Below are 20,119 nucleotides of genomic sequence, written 5' to 3'. Positions count from 1 at the left end.
CGCACTGGGAGGGACTGAGGGGGGCAGCCCGGGCTGTAGAGGGGGCCAGGGAAGAGCAGGAAACACACTGTGCACGGAGAGTGCCAGAGAATGAACCAGAAAATCAGGGGACAGGGAACTGGCTCCTCCCTCCCGAGGTGCCTCAAAGGAGGAGGGGACGCCTAGAGTGGAGCACAGGAGCATACCAGAGGAGCCCAGGGGAGGAGAAAGGACAGGAGGCGCTTTAACCCGAAGAGAAAGAGCACATCTCTCTTTCTTCAGTTTCTCTTTCACTGACAACTCATTTCTGAAGTTAGTCTGGGGACTACCCCCCCCCCTAAAATCCTTCACCACACACGGATTGACGGTAGCATCTACACCCAGTGAGGAAGCACGCCAGGGACAGACGGGCAAAGGTGACACTGTGCTTCCCTAAGACTCTTGGGAGTCTGGAAAGTTATTCCACCTTTTGTGGAATATTTTGCCATTGGCCAAAGCATCCAAAAGCAAATGGCTTCCACCCGTGGAGGTGTGTGCCAGGGCTGGGGTCACTTGGAGATCCGCCTGTTCTGAGAGATTAATAGAAATGCCTCCCAGGCACCACCGTTCCCTCTTCTCCCCCCAGAGCACCAAACCAGCAGAATGTTCTGGAATGCCGCTGCCCACACGGCGCCCATTCTGTCCCTGGCACTCCCCGCCTGTGAGGGGCCCAGCGGCGGGACCAGAGGGCTGAGGAGCAGCTCCCTTACCTGGTCTGTGTAGGTGGTGCTGCTGGAAGGTGTGCTGAAGGGACCCATGGCAGAGCAGCATGGCACAGGCACTTATCCACAAGTACAGGACCCAGGACATCGCAGAGACCATGGCCATTCTCTAAAGAGAAGACACGGCAAGAGAGGTCAGCACTGCTGCAAGCCCCAGGTCCAGGCAAGACCACTGGTGAGGGCAGGGAGTCTCGGAGGTCATGTTCCTTTGCTTCTTGGCTGGCTAGCATCAGCGTCCAGCAGAGGTCAGGCCACGAGGTGGGACCGTGGGGAAACCTTTTCCAGAAGATCCTACATACATTTTTTTTTTAAATGCTACAGAATAAAACTCCAAGGATTGCCAAAAAAATACAAAAATAAAGTTTCTGACTACCAATTAGGCAGTTGGAAGCATCCTATGCCAACTAGCAATCCTGTTTCACACAACAATTTGAAAACTACCGTCATCCCAGCATTGAAAAGCTCAGGCTCCTGTTCATTCTAACTTCATTGCAAGTCTGACATAAGCCTTAAAGGAAAGAGTGGGTTCTTTTTCTTTCTTTCTTTTTTTTTTTTTTAATTCTACAGTCATGAATTTTTAATCACAATGCTGTCTTCTAAACTAAGTAATCATTTCTCAGAGGCATGTTGTAATCTCCCGATAGAACTGATCTTTCTGGCTGGACTTAAAATCAGAAGGAATTGTCTTCAGCCAGAATGAGTTGCAGATGCAAGATCCATGCTTCTATCCTGGAGCAAACCGTAATTCACAGTATTTCTTTGCCTCCTAAGATTCCACCGTGGCATTTGTTGTAGAGTGCTGATGAATATGCATACACAGGTGGTTATGTATTTATGGATGAACATATACCTTTTCTCAGGCGCTGAAACTTTGACAGTCGTATCTGCACCTAGGAGGCTCACAGGAGCTACCGAGGCTCAACTGCGCTACATATTGTCCAATTTCTCAAACAACACCTTATGCTGCATTTCATATTGCCAGATTAATCAAACTTAAAGCATCGCCTTTATTCAGCCTGTGAAAGGAGGCATTTTCTATGCAAGAATCCATGCTTTACAAGAACAACATGCTTTTCTCTTAAGCAGAAAGGCTGTGAGACCAAGATCGTTTCTCTCTTTCCCTTCCACCGTCAAATGATACCCTCGGAGAATTTCAGATACATGTTGAAAACCTGCTGGTGACCTCCCAGTGTGGCTTCTTTATTCTAAATTGGCACTTTTTCAAAAACTGCGATGTTCAGAAAGCAAAAATAGACACTCCACCCATATGTCCTGCACATAATACAGGATAATTTGTGGGTTTAGGAAGAGAGCTGTGGCCTCTGAGAAGGCTGGAGGACTACAATAGATAGATAAACGCTGACAGTATAATTAAGTGCAAAGTAGGGACACGTTATTTCCAACAGCCCGGTGCCACCCAGGCCGGGTCTGTGACTCGGATGGACCACTCACTTTCCAATTAGGTGCGCGGCCCACTGTTGACTTTTGTAAGCAACCTACTTCCCCTGATGGTTTTCAGAACTATCAAGGCAGCACAGGTGCATTCTCCTGGTGGAAACCCATGGCAACACCCTCTCCTGCAAACCCTAAAATGAGTACCTCCGGGGCCTTTTCGCAATACCCAAACATGACAGGAGACAAAACATGGGTGACAGCTGGACACAGTCGCTGCTCCCAAATCGCTGCTGAAAGGCAAGGAGAATGAATCTGAACTTGAAAAAAAATCCCACCACCATCCAAACTTAATAGTTCTCTATTGACTGTTCCCCTTCTCATTTCTTCACCCACATAGATTTCGGCACTCAAAACGGATATTTGCCACTCTTCCCTTTTCCCATTTAACTTCTTTAATTATCAGTGTTACTTCCGAAGCTCCTGCCTAACCATCTCCTGGCTCACTCTCTTAGGGAGAGCTTGTCTCCGTGCTAATAAGTGTCTCCCCAGATAATGCATCCAGCCGTGCACAGTTCTCTACACAGGGTTTGAATATGTTTCAAATCTGCTTTCTGAAACCTTAAATCTTTAAAGAGGCTTCTTACCTGAAAAAATCCAGCCAAGAGCAGAGCACTCTATGAGTGTTCATTGGAAAGATCTAACACTTTTTAAGATCCATCTGTGCCACGATTTTGAGATGCTAAAAAGGAAGAGCTTCAGAACAGTCTTCTCAATCAGAAATTTAAAAAACAAACAAAAAAAAATTGTTCTTCTCTTCCGATCCTATTTTCCCAGGAAAGAAGACATGGGTATTGTCAGAAAAGGAGCCAGGCTCTGGGAGGTGGAAAGCTTGTCATCTTCACCTTTAAATCATCTCCTGGCGTCACCTCTGCCTGCCGAGACCCTCTGAAGTGAGGGTGAGATACGGTGAGATAATGAGCAGGGTCCTGACGGGGATCAGCGTACAGTCGTCAGCCAGCCGGCCCCACGCCAGTGCATCCGGCAGAGTCAGGCAGGGAAATGTAGGAGCAGAGCTGCTATACCGCGCGGTAAGTAGCAGGAGTCTGTTTCAATACATCCCTCCTCTCCAAAGTACCACATGTCTTAAAGTGACATTACCCTCGGTTGCAGCCTGGCGAATCCTCACACTGGCCCCGGCTCTTCCACAACTCAGGCAGCAACTTTAACCCTAGGCTGCCTGATGCGCTTTGTGAAAGGTTTTTCTGATGCCATTCATTTGCCAAAAGACCCAAGAGGGAAGGAGAAACAAAAGAAAAGAAGCATTCTGGAAACACACCGATGGTGTTAATGGGTGCTCCACTTCCAACAGTAAATGGGAAAGTGAAATGTCTGCCCTTTCTCACCTCTTAATGTTCTCTTAGCCAGTATGTCAACCAAAAACACTGTTAGGCAGATTCGGATTTAATTCCCTTGGTTACTTTGGCAGCTAAATCTGGGAATGCAATCTATCTGGAATACCATAGAGATGTTTACCTTCCTAAGCCCCATAAAAACCTTCAGAGTTTTTTTTTTTTTTAATGTTTAATAAATAGAAATGTCATTTTTGGCATTGAAAACGGGATTTTAATGAAGGATATACTCAAGGCTTTTTAAAAAAATTTGTTTTGCTCTCCCTGAAGTATGATGCTGGGGGTGGGAGCCCGCAGAGCTTCACCTTGTTGCTAGTGCTATGGTCTGAACCCGTTCTGCTCTGGAAGGGCTGTGGTTAGACTTGAACTTCAGAGATGCATGCAAGGTGGCCTACTTTTCCCTACAGATGGCACCAGCAAGGATTCTCTGGATACTCACTCCACTGCACTGCCAATCACTCCTAAGGCACCTACTGGGTGTCAGATGCTTAGGACAAAGTAGAAAAGGAGACAGCTGTGCACCCCACTGCTGGGGCTCCTTCTCTCTCCTCTTCTGTGGAGCTTTCAAGATGGAAGTCGTCCTCGTCGTACTCCTTCTTCCAAGACCTCTCAGAATTCCTCAGACGACTCCTGGCCGCCTCCGCAGGCATGAAGAAGTGCCAGAACGGGACGCGTCTCTGGAAACCGCTCTCCTTCCCCGGGTCACACCAAGTGAAAAGCAAGGGGTCCTCGACACTCGTCAGTCCTTCCCACGGACGGACCTTTCAGGTCGCACCAAACACACCTAAGAGCTCGTTAGAGCAATGGCCATCATCCATCACACCTTCCACGGACCAGATCTCAGTTCTGCAATAAATGTTCCTCTTGCAGGCAAAAATAACTGGGACGAAGTCCTGACTGGCCTTGGGAGTTCTGTCTCTGTGGTTCATCACCGTGGTCTCAGTGAGGGTGGATACAGAGTGCATAGTGACCATGCAGGGTCAGGTTAAATGACCATCCATGCTATCGCTGCAGCTGGTCGACCCACCGTCACATGAGCCCTCCTCCATCCCTGTCCTGGGCAATACTGTGGAATCCCTTTGACTAACTCACAGGAAGGTACTGGTATCACTCTCCGTTTCACAGATGGGGAATGTGAGGGGAGGCAGAAGTCTAAAAAACCTTGCTCCAGGTTAACACAGCTCCTAAGTGCTAGGACAGGGTTCCATCTCAAGTGATCTGGCACAAGAGCCCATCTCTACAACACTCCGATAAAAACATCTCATGGGAAAAAATAATTCAGAAACCCTATCTTACTTCTTCTTTAACATTAAGACAGTCTCAAAAATTATTATTCATTTATTCTAGAGGCATGTATTCTGCCAGGCATTTGAAATATACAAATAGAACATACAAGTCTCTGCCCCAGGATGGTTTTCAATTCTGTTTTTGGTATGCTAATGAACTAAAATTAAAAGGAAATTCATTTTTGCTAACAAGGGCTACCATTTTGAACACGGACCATTATGTTTTTTAATTTCTAGGGATTGAATTAAGCATCAACAATGGTGACTTCACTACAATTCAATTCATCTTACTCAGCATGAAGCACAAACTTATGGATTATGGTTCAGGTACACAGATAAACATTATTGAGAATTAAAAAAAAAAAGATGGGAAGACTGGAACAACTAGTTCCATTTTTTTTTTTTCCTGGCCAAACACATTATAACTCAACAGCCCAGTTCATTTCATTTCAGTGACCATTTGTCCTTAGAGCAAATCCTGATCACTCAGGTCACTTGTTACCTTCCCCCAACTCAAAACAGAACATGGCCGCACCTTCTGGAGGGCTGGGCGTGCTACCTCCCCACCACAGTGCACCTGCACTTACTGATCCCTTCTTGGTGGGGTGGTCACCACATTGCAGCCTGGAGAGGTCGGAAGAACTGATGGCATGGTCTGAGGCTGGAGCAATACTTTCCAGATCTCTCTTTGCCTCAGAACGGAGACTCGCCCCACGATCGTCCTGGATCCCTGAGACACCAATGAGGAGAGTCTCTCTCCCCTATTCTGCCATGGTGGATGCAGAGAGTGAAAAAGACAGACTCTGTGGCTCAAGCAATGGAGACATGGGAGTTGTTTGTTGTTGTACCACAACCTAATTAGTCCTGGCTGATAAAGGCCCGTATTGTTCACTTCTTAATTGAAATTTTATGTACCATGTCTACCCTAAGCGGTGGGGAGAGACAGTGGTAGACATGTCAAATTTCTTATCTTCACAGAACCCCCTGCAATAGAAATCCACTGGAAATGCTTGATCAGGGTAGTGATAAAGCCAAAGAGTTGAGGATTGCAGCCAGAACACCTCAGGACTCTTGCAAGCAGGGGTTTTGAGTTCATCACTGGTGTGACCTGGGGGTCACATTCTGTTCCGCCATTTTGTCATGCCCTCACAGCGTCTGAAAGGCAGAGGGTGGTAGGACTGTGGTCTTACCCTCCCAGTCTCATAAATCCCGGATGCTACAAGCACTTGGATGCTCAAACCATTCCAGGCCAAATTCCTAAAGAGACATATTCTGGATGTAACATGGTCAATGCATGTGCACAGAACACCTCCCATGGAGAAACCCACATGAAGGCATTTGGTGGTGAACAATAGCAGGGATGGTCCAACCCTTGTGCTGGAAGGCTACAGCTGTAGTCGTGGAGTGTAACTGTCACTATGAATGACTACAGATGTCCTCAGAAAGAATGCCCTGGCACATACTTGGTGAGACTGACTTGTAGCCCTCTAGACGGGCCGAATCCAGCATAAGCCCACAGGCCCCACCAGGCATCCGCTCCAGGGCAGGAAGGACTTCGTCCCCCAGAAATCACACTTCTTCTCTCTTCTCATTAGAAATGAGAGCTGCCCTCCCAGTGTAAGAAGAGCCAATTAATAAACTGGCTAATTTCAATTCATAAATGTGCAGGGGGGAAAAAATGTGAGACATGCAAAATTTTATGTCTCTGCCTATTTCTAAATTGAAAAACAACTAAAGGAATTTAAATAAATTACATCTGGACTAAGAAACGTTCCAAGTTTCAGTCCCATCCAAGTTAAAGTGGCTTAGATATTCGCCATCTAAATCAGTTCTGAGCGTTTCTTGAAATCACGCATTGTGGCTGCGATTCCGCGGCTCGGGTACTACTTCTTGCTCCGTTCCAACCGGCCAATGGAAATGGTGACGTGGGTAAAAGGCTCCCTGACCTGTCCCTTATCTGGAATCTGTGTGCCTCCCAGAGGTGGCCCTTACAGCTAGCTCCTTTGTTGGCAGTCTCTGGGGCAACCCATGAGTCTGGGTCCACTGTGAACCCCTGATCATGTGGGCAATATACCCTTTCCCTTGGCTCAGTAGCCATGCTAACCACCCCTCCTTTCCCCTAGAGCCCAAGCTCATAAATTGTTTGTACTGTATCATTTTCCCCCAGAATTCACCTGAAATTTCCCATCGACCATGGAGTCCTCACGTGGGGCCCCCACGAGATGCCAACAGCAGCCTCTGCCTGTCCAAGTCATGTTGGGGACCTAAATTGAGTCAATGTGACCGCCTCTTTAAATGCCTATCCTGTTTCAAAATCCAGGTGTTCCAAGAAGAGGGAGAGGGTGACCCAGAGGAGCCAATGAGGCACAGGAAACGTGAGTCCACCACGACGGTTAGGATGCCAGTGGGCAGCCCCGCGCAGGCACCATGCCCCACGCCAGGCACTCCTGAGCCTTCACACGCAGCATCTCCCTCGACTCTCACAGACGTGCTGACAGACTCCTGTCACCACCATCTCCACCTTACGGAGGAACCCGAGGGAACGAATGTCACACCTCCAGTCAGCCTCGGGAGCTGGATTCAGCTCTGGTTCCTAGAGCCTGGACTCCCAGCAACCCAACTCCCGACTCTGGACTTCCAAGCTCAAGGCTACATTAGCCCCGCAGGCGAGCCAGACGGGGAATGAAGACCCGGTGTGCAGACCCCAGTGATGCCCAGAAAGGACCATTTTGACACTGAGCTTCCAAGCACAGTAGTGAAGAAGGGAACGACTATTTCTTAAAATCTAGAGCTAAGCAAGATAAAACCGACACATTAAAAAAAAAAGGCTTAAAACAGTAAATATAAACGGTAACAAACAAAACAAAAACCGAACTACTGCGAGAAAGAAGGGAAATCATGGATAACACACCATTGGCACAGTCAGAGAGAGACAGGCTCAACTGTGTGTTACAAAACCGGCCATGATTCTAAAATCTGGATCGGATACGTGAGGCAAGATTTTCAGTAAGTGCAAGAAAAAGAAAATGGGGGAGAAGAGGTTTCTGAGGCTGGAAGGAAAGATAACCTACATGCAGGAGTCTCATTTTTCACCTCCGGCAGCCCCGCTTCCAATTACTTTATCAACTATAATTCCTCATTGCTTATCTTGTCTGTCTAACAGGCAGCAGGAAAAGAAAGAATAAGGTCGTCTCTTTTGTTCCTTCACTTGTGATCTCTCTCTTCGCCTCTGAGGACAGAAAGTTGAACTCTCTGCAGCTTCTCTCCTTTCCTCTACCCAAGTGATGAATACCCTGTCATGTGGGAGCCCAGGAGTCCCCGGGCCTCGGGGACCTGAACGTGTCTTATAAGAACATAAAGGTCGACATGAGGACAGCTCTGGTAACGGTGAAAACCATAGTGGGGTTTCTCTGGTGTGTCAAAATCTCTGGATTCACAGCTGATCCGAGAAGAGACCCCCAAACCCACTGAGGTCTCACAAACGGCCCCTCCACCCACTCAGTGAAGTGGACAGAAATGAAGGCTCCTTCCTGTTAGCCTCACCTCCTGTCTAGATCGCAGCCCACCCATCCCTGCTCCTCATTCCAACATGGCATATCCACATGCAGCTTTTAAGCATTTGAAATGTGGCCCATGCAACCAAGAAACTGAATGTTTAATTCTATGTAATCTTAACTAATTTGCATTTTAAATAGCCACATTATCGTGCTGGAGAGCACAGCTCTAGTAGATACCAAATAGGTCAAGGAAATCAAAACCCATGACGTCAAACAATTTTCAGCAAGTTAGAGCAAAGATCTTGAGTTACCTGATAGGAACTGCTATGGTTTGAAAGTCCCGGCCAAAACTCACCTTGGAATCTGATCCTCCGTCTGAGGTACTAAAAGGTGGGACCTTCCAGAGATGACTGGGTCATGCATGCTCGGCCTCATGCATGTATTCATTTTTTCATGGAATAATGGAGGAATGGGTAAACTTGAGAGTGGATCTGTTATAAAAGCCAGTTTGGCTCTGTCTTTTTTTTTAAATTAAACTATTTATTTCTTCTGATTTGTTATTCATGATGGCAGAATGCATTTCATTTCATATATCCATATAGAGCACCATTTTTAAGTCACTGATTGTACACAAAGTATTTTCACACCATTCGTGTCTTCATACATGTACTTAGGCTAAGGATGTCTCATTCATTCCACCATCATTCCTACCCCCTGGGCCCCCTCCCTCCCCCTTGCTCTATCTTGGAATGGAACCACCATTTGACCCAGCTTTCCCACTCCTCAATTTACACCCCAAGGACTTAAAGCCAGCAGACGACAGGGACACAGCCATAGAGATGTTTATGTAGCAGAACAGTTCACAATAGCTAAGTTATGGAGCCAACCTGGATGCCCTTCAGTAGATGAATGGATAGGGAAACTCTGACATATAGACACAATGGAGCATTGCTCCGCATTAAAAGAGAATAAAATCATGGCATTTGCAGGTAAATGGGTAAGTTGGAGAATATAATGCTAAGTGAAGCAAGCCGATCCCGAGAAAACCAAAGGCCGAAGGCTTTCTTTGACATGAGGAGGCTGACTCATAAATGGTCATGGGGGGCGGGGAGCATGGAAGGAACGGCTCTGTCTTTTGTATGTGCTCACAGATGCTTCAGGACTCGGCAGATTCCCTGCAGCCAGAGGCCCCCACCAGATGCAACCCCTTACTTAACCTTGGACCTTCAATCTTCCAGAACCATGAGTGGATTAAACCTTTCTACTTCACAGATGACCCAGTCCAAGTGTTCAGTTACAGCATCAGAAAACAGACTAAGACAGGAACCTTCCAAGACGCAGACAGCCTAGATAGGAAGAGAGAGGATACATCTGGATATAACCAGCAGGAAAACAGCGACTGTAAGACACCGCAGAATGCAATCAAGAGGCTTGGTGACTCAGAGGTCAACCGTCCCCGGGAAGCTCACCCCAGGCAGGTGTGATTTGGCAGTGCCTCTGAGCACCACGACCTGGCTCACTTCCAAGTCTCTCTTTGCCTTCCAAGGTGTCTGTCTGTTCTAAGGCAGGCTCCTCGCGGATGAAGCGTGCCTGCTGATAGCTGTAGGGTCTGTGTGCTCTCCCATCCACGGCGTGAGACGTGGAGGGGCCACTCAAGCCACAGCAGTTAGGACGAGGTGACGCAGGGTCCTCCTTCTACTTTGCTGAAAATCTCTGCTACCCCTGGCTCTTCTTCCACGGCCTGGTGGGTGTAGAGCTGGGTTTTCCAACACGGGAGCCTCCAGCCAGATGCAGCTATCTAACTATCAGCAGGAAATGACGAGAGAGGACTGTTTTGAGAAGTTCTCCGACAGGGATAAGCTTGATTCCTTCCTAGCTTCCTCCAGCAAACCACCGGGGTCTCATTACCCTGGCTTCTGTCACTTGTCCCTCCTTGAGCCCCTCAGTCTTCAAGCACGAAAAGGAGTGCATGGGTGGGCTCAGAGCTGCAGAAACACCCCATTCCTAAATTCAGAAGGAAACTGGCTTTTCCCAAAAGAGATGCAGGGGGATCCACAAAGAACAGGGATGATGAGGAGGAGGAAGGGGGACTGAACACTGAAGTCAGGGTCACAGCGTAACCAAAGCTTGCCCTGTCTCCACATACCGTGATAGAGCCCTTCACTGTTTTTATAATTTTCCTACTAACACAACATAGGCTTCTGTTTTTCAAAAGGTGGACGACTCAAGATCTAAACACAAAATGTGAGAAGTCATCTGTAATCTGACACACAAGAGTTGCACATAATTGCATGTACCTACAACACTTTCCAGATTCACGTATTTGGTTTTGTTTTAAACTGCAATTTAGTATTGTTGTGAAATTATTTTTTTTTTCTCAAAATATCACGTCAGTAACTATTCCTCCAACTGGGCCCTTTACCGACTTTACAATCTATCTTACGTTTGTTTCTCTAAATACCTTGCTTTTGGTCCAGTAGATTTCCCTCTGTGCAAGAGGAACCCACAGGGGAGTGATTTCCTGTGGGATTCCAGAGATACCAGGGATCAACTGAGATCATGAAACCGTCAATCTCCTTTTCCTGGTGTGGGCTTCATCCTATCAACTTTTCCCGACTTTCTATGTTCAGTTCTGATTTGCCTGCAAATAAACTTCTCTTCTAGTCCTTGTCTTAGTATTCATATGGCTGATTATTCTCTTTTATCCAATTTTAATTATGGAAAAATTGATGCTTTCCGGAAATAGCAGAAAATACAGGGAAACAGGAATGCACACCCCAATTCACCTCCTACTTTTATCTCTTTGTTTTTGCAGGTGGTCAGTGAGGCGGAATGATGCAGGGATAAGATAAGGGTCTCTGGGTTCAGCCTGCTGGGCCTCTCAGCTTCTCCTCTCCTGTTAGATCCTGCCCACTTCCCTCCACCAAAGTCACCTCCCTGGTGCTGATCCAAGGGGCGACTGTGAAATGCGCTTTGGGTTAGCCCACACACGGTCAGTCCCTGCAGTCTTGATTTTGATCAATTCTTACTCTGACTACGATTTTGCTCAATATTTTAAGCAGCTTCTCACTTCTCTAGGCCTTTACAAATTCTGCTTGAAACATCCCTGCCCCCTCTTCCATTTCCACCTGCCTGTCCCCTCCTCTTCCTCCTCTTGACTCCGTTCACTTGCTGGATTTGGCCCTGATGTCCTTCTCTGTGGAGTTTTACTGGCCTCCCCAGTCCAGGTCAGTGCCCCTGGGGACATGCCCCTGTCTTGGTGCTCCATGTGACTGCACACATGGGACGCCGTGTTTTCCCTTACTGTGTCTCCCTGGGTTTCCTTTAGATCCACAGCCTCAGGCAAAGCATCATGCCTTTCAGTTCCTCCAATATATGGTTTCTTTTTTCTTTCTTTCTTTTGGGGACTGGAGGTGTGGGAGGTGGTGCTGGGGGTCAAACCCAAGGTCTAGAGCTTGCTGGACAAGCACTCCCTCATGGAGCTGCGCTCCCAACCCCTATGTGCTTCTTGACGTAAAGCTTTTGGAAATTCCGTTGTCTCTTTCTGGAACGTTCTCTCCTTCTATTCTGAGCCCAAATGGCTTTTTACTGTTCTGGTTACAGAGATTTTCACCGACCTTACCAGGCCTTGCTTGAAAACACACAGTGGTTCCCCAGTGCACAGGAGATGATATCTCATGACTTTAAAACCAGAGACAATTTCACTTCACATCATGGTCTCCAGTTCAATCCAGTTTCCTGCGAATGCCACCATTTCATTTTCCTTTATGACCGAATAAAACTCCATTGTGTTCATGACCCACATTTCCTCTATCCATTCATGCACTGGTGGATACCTAGGCTGGTTCCGTAGTTTGGCTGCTGTGAATTGTGTCACGGTGGTAAGATGGCTTTGGTTCTTCAGGATACATAGCCAGGAATGGTACAAGTGGCTCAGCTGGTGGTTCCATGCCTAGTTCTTGGAGGAGCCTCGATGCCGATTTCCACAGCGGCTGTGTAAATTCACAGTCTCACCAGCAGTATGCAACTCTTCCTTTATCTCCACATCCTCTCCAGGGTTTATTATTGGTTGTGTTCTTTAGGATTGCCATTCTGACTGGTGGGAGATGAAATCACAGTACAGTTTGGATGTGAATCTCCCTAATTCTTCATAATGTTGAACATTTGTTTCATGTATTTGTTAGCCATTTGTGTTTTTTTTTTTTTTATTTTGAGAAGTGTCTGTTTGATTCATTTGTCCATTTATTAATTGGGTTATTTGATTTTTTGGTGTAGAATTTTTTAGCTCTTGATATAACCTAGATATTGATCCTCTGTCCGAAGAGCAGAGGGCAAAGACCTCCTCCCATTCTGTGGGTTCTCTCTTTACAATCCTCATTGTTTCCTTTGCTCTTAAGAAGCTTTTTAATTTGATGCTGTCCCATGTATTAACTCTTGACATCATTTCCTGAGCACTAAGGGCCCTGTTGCCTGTGCCTAAAAGATGGAGTGTTTACCCGACATTTTCTTCTAGGAATCTCATACTTTCTGGTCTAATTATGAGGTCAACTGGCCCATTTTGAGTTGGTTTCTGTGCGGGGTGAGAGATAAGGGTCTAGCTTCCTTCTTCTACGTGTGGATGATCAGTGTTCCCAGGATCACTTGTGAAAGGGGCTGTCTCCTCTCTAAGCGTATGCTCTTGGCACTTTTGTCCAGGATCAGATGAGTGCCGAGTTGTAGGTCTGTCTCTGTGTCTTCGATGCCGTCTCCTGGTCTGTGTATCTGTCCTGTTACTCTAACTCTGTGGTACAATTTGAAGTCCGGGGTTGTGATGCCTCCCTCCAGAATTGCCTTTTTGGCTTAAAATTGCTTTGGCTCTTCTGGGTCTTTCATTCTTCCAGATGAATTGGAATTTTAGGATTTTTTGTTTGTTTGGTTGTTTTTGTTTGTTGTTTGTTTGTTTGTTTGTTTTAGTTCTGTGAAGAATATCATTGCTATTTTGTGGAGATTGCAAAAAATCTATATATGGCTTTTGGTAGGATGGCCATTTTAAGAATATTAATTCTGCCTATCCATGAACATGGGAGGTTTTTCCATCTTCTGAGGTCTTCAATTTCTTTCTTCCATGTTCTATACTTTTCACTGTAGAGGTCTTTCACCTCCATGGTCAGATTCATTCCTATACTATTTTTTCCCCTTTTTGAGGCTATTTTGAACGGTATTGTTTTCTTGATTTCTTTCTCAGCAGATTTGTTGTTGGTTGGTGTATAAGAAAGCCATTGATTTTTATATGTTGATTTTGTAACCTGCAACTTTTCCAAACGTGTTCATGAGCTCTAGCAGTCTTGTGGTGGAGTTTTTTTTTTTTTTTTTTTTTTTTTTGGATCTTCTAGGTATAGGATCCTATCTTCTACCAACAGTGACAATTTAACTTCTTCCTTTCCTATTTTTATCCATTTTATTTCTCTAAGGTTAAGGATTGTATGTTTTCTCTCATATACAGAAGCTAGAGAGAAACACAGAGAACAGAGACAGGAAGGGATTTCCTAAGTATCAAAGGGAGATCAGTAAATGTAAGGGATCAAGAACCGGGAGGCAGAAAGGGGAGGGGGACACGCTGGGGAGTGATACTGGCCAAATTATCCTGCTATATTGTGTGCACACACTGATATATAACAACAGATCTCATCAAGAAGTACAACTAGAATGCACCAATGAAAAATGTAGGGAAAAACACACAACAGAGACAAGACCCAGCAGGAAGGGACACCCACCCATGTCATCCACCCAGTATCATCTCTCTCCTCCCACCCATCTGCAACTTGCCCTGCTCCCTCACTTTGGTCTCCTCTCACCAATTCACTCAGGCACTCCTTCATCCACACATGAGATGCAGAGAAGCCAACCACTGCCATCTTCGTGCCCTCCACAGGCTTCTGCTCAGGGCTTCTGTACCAGCATCAGCTTCTGTGGAGTTCGCTCCCGTTCCCTCACTGTCTGGCCCTGTCTGGGGTGCATAGTAGGTGCTCAATCAATATTTATAGGACGTATGACTCAATGCATGTGTGAATGAATGGATAAACATAGCCACGTTCCGTTATTCATGTTTTAGGTGTTGTATGAATCTGCAGCTAGATTCTAGGCGACCGGCTGGCAGTGGGCTGAGCGGGGAGGAGGCTGGGAAGAGTTTCAGATGATGTGTCTGCATGTGTATGGGTGTTGGTGTGGGAATCCGAGTCTGAGAAGGCCCCAATGTGCTTCTGCCACCACATCCCTGTGCCAGCGGGAACGCTTTTGCCTTGCTCCTGCTTTCTCTGCTGCACCCTTCCTCCCTTTCTCCTGACACACCATACTGGTAGTAGGCCTCCCCACGCTGGGTGTCCACCCTCACATTCAGGAGTTTTCACGTGGCAGTGGAGAGCGTGTGGTGTCTCCGGGCCTCCCAGCTCAGTACTAGAGTAGAGCAGAGGGAGAGTGTAGTGGAAGGGTGGTCAGGGGAACCTTGGGAGCACTGCTCCGGCCACACTCGGATCCCCTCAACCGGAGATCCTCAGTCTGGACAGTCGGTTGCAATCATGCGGGGAGTTTCTAAAGCTCTAAATGCAAAGCCCCTGCCTCAGATCAATCCAACCAGGATCTCAGGAGGAGGGAGGAGGCCAACAGCATTTTTTGATGCATGCCAGGTGGTTCCAACTTGCAGCCGAGTTTGAAAACCTCTACAGTAAAACAAAAACTTCCCGTGGTAGGTCTCCTGTCACTATGACAACACCCAAGTGCCTGCAATTTCTTGTTAATTAATTGTCAACTGAAAGGCACTTTCCCTGTGTTTAACAGATTTATGGTCAGCCAAATCTAGGCATCTTTAACTGAACTCTTACTATGTGCTTGGTTTGATATCAGCTATCACAGAAAGTCTCATCAGTGAGTTTTTCCCTAGTTCTTCCTTAACGGCATGCTCTGCAGGAAGCTGGGTGTTCCAGGAACGGATGGGGATGTCAAGGTTGCCTCCCTTACAAATGCTCCACTTCTTGATTTCCAATTATATCAGCACAGCCCCTGGTGAGTGGACTGTGGTTCTCAAGGTCTCTCCTGGACCCGTTCCCTGACGGGGATCAGAGATGTGGATCAAGGTCAATCTGGGCTCATGCTGGGCACGTGCAGGCTGGCAGGGCCTCGGGGGAAAGACATCTCTCACCACCTGAGGCAGCCTCGAGGAGCGGAGTTCTCTTTGCATTCTGACTTGTACAAGGAAGCTCATGAACAGGTACTTTTACTTGGTTCTAGATACCAAGGGGACACGGTGAACCGTGGGGAAAACGTCCTTTGCAGGAACAAACCAACCCTACCGTCCACTCCACACTAGACTCCCCTGTTGGAGCCCCCTGCTGGTGGCTTGACCTGGGTTGTATGTCACTTGCCACCGGATACTTCCCCATGAGCAGAACACTGAGAGGTGGCCCGTGACCAAATGGTATGAATAGGTTTGTATAAAACCAGAAACATCACGGAGGCTGCTTCATACAAACTCCCATCTTAGAGATAAAGTGATGAGGACCCAGCAATCTGAAGAGATCCGTGAAGGCCACGTGGCCGTCCAGGTCCTATCGTGCTAGGGGGGCTTCATCTCAGGGTCCCCCCACCCCGACCCGCCAGTGTACTGCTCGTTCTGCTGAGCCAGAGCCACCTTGCCTAGGAACCTCGCTTCATCTATCATCCTGAATTAGCCTTCATGACCCTCCTCTTTGAAAACGACTTCAAATTTCCTTGGAAGGAATTCTCTCTAGAAATAGACATTCTCAGCCCGCTCTTGAAAGACACACCCCAAACCTATACATACCATTTGATTTTCAAATGCAGACATCATGAAATAATATGTAAAGCTGTTGGAAATATAGATCACACAACTCACCCCCCACCAAGGAGAAAATTTAAAATTCTGCCCAGCAAGGCTGCTTCAGTAATGATGTTGCTGAATATATAAAATACTTGGATCTAAATTTAAAAGTGCTCCCCCCTCCCCTTGATTAACCAGATTGTCCCCTCCCCTATATATAGGAACACTATGTGCCTGAGCCCACTTGCCATCTGCCACCACATTTTCCAAACTTCTCTTCCGCCCCCTCCTCTTACACAATTTTATCACATAAAAATATTAGATTTCAGGGATTTGTATAATTTCATCAAATTCTCTGAGCCAAGGAGAAATAGAGAAAGTACCGGTCGGAAAGTCTGCCTCGGTGTGTGTGTGTGCCCAGCACAGCCCCACTGCAGCCCAGAAGGCCCCTGGGGCAGAACTGCAGGAAGAGCACGTCAAAGTTTCTCCCCTGGTGGTGACATTTCATACCAGGACTGTACTGGGTCCCCCGTATTACAGAGAGGACTCTGGATGATTTCCAGAGGTTCTTGATTCACGTAGCGTCGTATGGCTTTCCTCATCACCTTTTGCAAAGTTTTGGGAGCTCCTCCGGATTGTCAGGGAATCACTCGCAGGCCAGCGGGGGCTATCCACATGGCTGCCTACCCCTTGAAGCTCGGGAGATGGATTTTAAGTCCCCAGAAACAAGGTGCCTCTGCTCACCCAGGGGCTGGGGACAGAAGCTTCAGAGCCCTCCTTTCCTGTCCGACTTCTCCCAGAGGACCATCAGAAAGCTGAGGCGAGGCTCTTGTCTCTGACCCCAGGAGAGGTCACTGAGGGGTGTCCAGGAAGATGGCCCTGACCGTGAGAGCCTGGTGCTCAGTGAAGGTCCACCAAGGGAGGGTTCACTAGACTAGGTTCTTGACTGTTTTTCTGCACAAGGAGGAGAAAGGAAGGCTGTAAGAAGCACCCCTGTAAGGGCGACAGAGAAAGCCATTCAGCCCCTCTGTGTGACAGACTTGGCACTCCTGGAGCCCTGTGTGTGACCCTGAGGAAAAGGATGCTCTGTGCCAGCAGGGAAGACAATCAGACCCACAGGTGAAAGAGGAGAACTCGAGCCGAAGCATGGAGAGGAAAGAGAGAGGAGACCAGGAGAGTCTAGATCAGGGTGGCAAAGTCTCATCAGCCTGCTGCTTCTGTAAATGAAGCCATTCTGGTCACGTGACCCCCAGCTGTTTCTGCCACAGTACTACAGCTGTTGGAACACATGTTGTACCTAAGAGAGGATGTCTAGGTGTGGACACAGGAAGCTCCTCCCTTCTCAGAGATCTCAGGATTTAACCAAGGACCAGGAACGCATATACTTGTATAATAACAAGTCAATGGGAACAAAGACAAAAGGTGGAATAAAGAGAATACATAGCTCTGACAAAGCAACTATGCGAACCATGACAGCAGCACCATAGTGACACAGTATGGCCACCTGGCATATGTTGTGACTCTATCTGATTCTAACTTCCAAAAAGTCTAGCAAAGTGCCTGCTTCAGTCAGGATAGAACAAGTTCTGCTGCAGTAACAAGCGACCCCAACAATGTGGGCTACATGTTCCAGGGTGGGTCAGCAGGATGCTCTGCTTACAGTAGACAGCCACAACTGCCGGACAATGGGGGCTCTTTCTCAACACATGTCCACCTCTGCCTCATCAGAGCAAGGGACATCACACACGGACTCTGAAAAGTCCTGTCAAAAGTGGGACGCCAAATCCAAATCACATCCCACTCACCAAAACAAGTCACACACACTGCCCAAACGGACCATGCCGGTGGAGAGTAATCAACAGTGTTGGGGGGAGGACAGCTACAGATACGTAGAGACAACCCTGAATGTTCTCCCGGATAAATGTCAGTCTTCAGTTTTCCAATGAGGAAATGCAGCCTGAAAAAAACTGGGAGGTAAGCTAACAGGGAGCACCATCTTGGAGTGGATCCCAGCGGGTGTGGCCCTGACTCCCCGACTCTTACGTTACACCATCAAGGCCTCTCGCCTGGTGCTGGGTGCTGGGTGCTGGGTGCTGGGTGCGGTGCTGGTTAACAGGAGGGAGGTCCAGGCAGGAGAGGTAAAGTGTTCAGTTCCAGTGAGTTGGAAAACCGTGAGTCCCTCAGCCTCTGACATGAAGTAAGCAGTACTGAAGGACATGAACGGCAGTTTCCCTGGAACTGGTCCTGGGTGGGATGCAGGAGCCATAAGGAACCTGGAGTGAGATCATGCAGAGGGAAGAAACACCACCGACGGGGAGAAGGCCTCGGCAGGGACCTTCCTGTTCCCGAGAACCTGAAGGATCATTCTCTCCTAAAAGGTTCAGGTTCAAATATTTATGAGACAGAGTTACTATTTCTTTTAGAGGCTTGTCAAGTGTGAAAGAGGAGGAAAAATCTGTTTGTGAAGGGAGTTTACAGTCTCCTTAAAGTTTATTTTAAAAATAAATAGGACTTGATAGATAGGGCACTAAACAACAGGTCCCATCCGTCACCTGCCAGGAGCACTCCCAGGAAGCATCCGCAGACAGACAGAGGATGTTTGGGGTGCAGCAGCTGAGCTGAGGCGCTGTCACCCACACCCTCGTGGTAGTGTGGGAAACGCCCACACAGGTAGGCATACCTGAGTCAGAGGAGCCGCCGTGAACTCCGGGCTTTGTTTTATCTTGACGTGACAGCACAGCACACAAAACGGGGCTGGGGTGCGGGGATCTGCAGAGGGGGGGAACTCCAAGGCACTCTGAGCCTGGCCAGACTTCAGGGATGAGGGGGTATCTGGCCCCCGGGAGTCTAGATGCCCGCCCCACATCTATTATTTCAATATTCATGTTTATTAAATGCCCACAGGCCTGGCTGATGATGCATGTGTGCCTACTCTGCGCTGGGCAGGATTTCAGGAGCCGGGGTGAAGACACAAAGGTAAGAGGGAAGGCCTTTACCTTCAGGGACTTGCATATTTCAGTGAGAAGGAGCAGCAGGAAACAAGGCACCGACCGACCGTACGATGTCGTGGGAAGCTGGGGGCAGGAGTGGGATCGCCCGCAGGTGGCCATCCCAGAGCCCCTGGGGGAGGACCTCTGAGCCCAAGCCCTGGCACTAACAGGCCAAACGAGCAGTGCCAGAGATGATAGATGTGTGGGCCTGTTTCAATTAACGAAGACTTTCCTTCTGGAGACACAAATATAATTTAGTTGTGTTACAAAGCTCATTGGATCGGGGCTCAAGAGATCCGAGTCTCTGTTCCGCCACTTAATAGCTGTGTGCCCTGAAGGTAACGATGTACATTCCGTGAGACTCGATTTCTTCATCTGTGAAATGCATGGGGTGGGCCAGGGCATCTCTAGGGCCTCTTCTGGCACCAAGAATTTATGCTACTTCCTCCTCCCTTGTACATGCCCATGTGCTTTCCCTCTCTCTCCCTCCCTCCCTCCCCCGTGTGCACACACACACACACACACACACACACACACACACGGTCTATTAGGTCTCCACTGCACGGAGATGGTGTATTACTTCCCAGCTGCTCTCAGGAGTGGACCTGGGCACAATAAGAAACCCCTGTTCAATGAGCTTTGGAGGTAAGTGATGCAGCCCTGCTCCCCTCCGCCCTGAGAGCTGCCTTGGGCTGGCACCACATGAGCTACTCTGGGAGACTCCCTGGGGACACCCCGGAGCTCTCCCGAGGTCCCTGTCAAGGAGATTCCAAGGGCACAAGCCTCCTTCCACACCACCCCTCAGTCCAGCTGCCCCGGACTGGGTCAGAACCGGGGCTGGCTGAGGGTGGACCGACCACTGCCGTCCACCAGCAGGAGACCAGGACAGGGGAGGCCAGCCAGAGATTGGCTGACAAGGAATTTGGATGGTGTAACCTGGGCCAGGTTGGTAAGGGCACGGCAAGGCTGTCACAGCGTCATGACAACAG

At 47.9% G+C, this 20,119-nt stretch overlaps 1 protein-coding gene across 1 annotated transcript in view; it reads right to left on the bottom strand.

The window, feature by feature from the left end:
• The window catches only part of Tafa1 (TAFA chemokine like family member 1), a 601,800-nt gene that overhangs the window by 394,227 nt on the left and 187,454 nt on the right, over positions 1–20,119 (bottom strand). The window contains exon 2 of the mRNA XM_026392697.2: positions 729–849. Within this exon, the coding sequence (XP_026248482.1) occupies positions 729–846 (118 nt within the window). The 5' untranslated portion in view covers positions 847–849. The remainder of the gene's footprint in view (positions 1–728; positions 850–20,119) is intronic.

This window comes from Urocitellus parryii, chromosome 16 (assembly GCF_045843805.1).
Source record: "Urocitellus parryii isolate mUroPar1 chromosome 16, mUroPar1.hap1, whole genome shotgun sequence".
Classification (NCBI taxonomy): Eukaryota; Metazoa; Chordata; class Mammalia; order Rodentia; family Sciuridae; genus Urocitellus; species Urocitellus parryii.
Note: the sequence above shows the minus strand (reverse complement) of the source record. Positions and strands in the feature narration are given on the sequence as shown.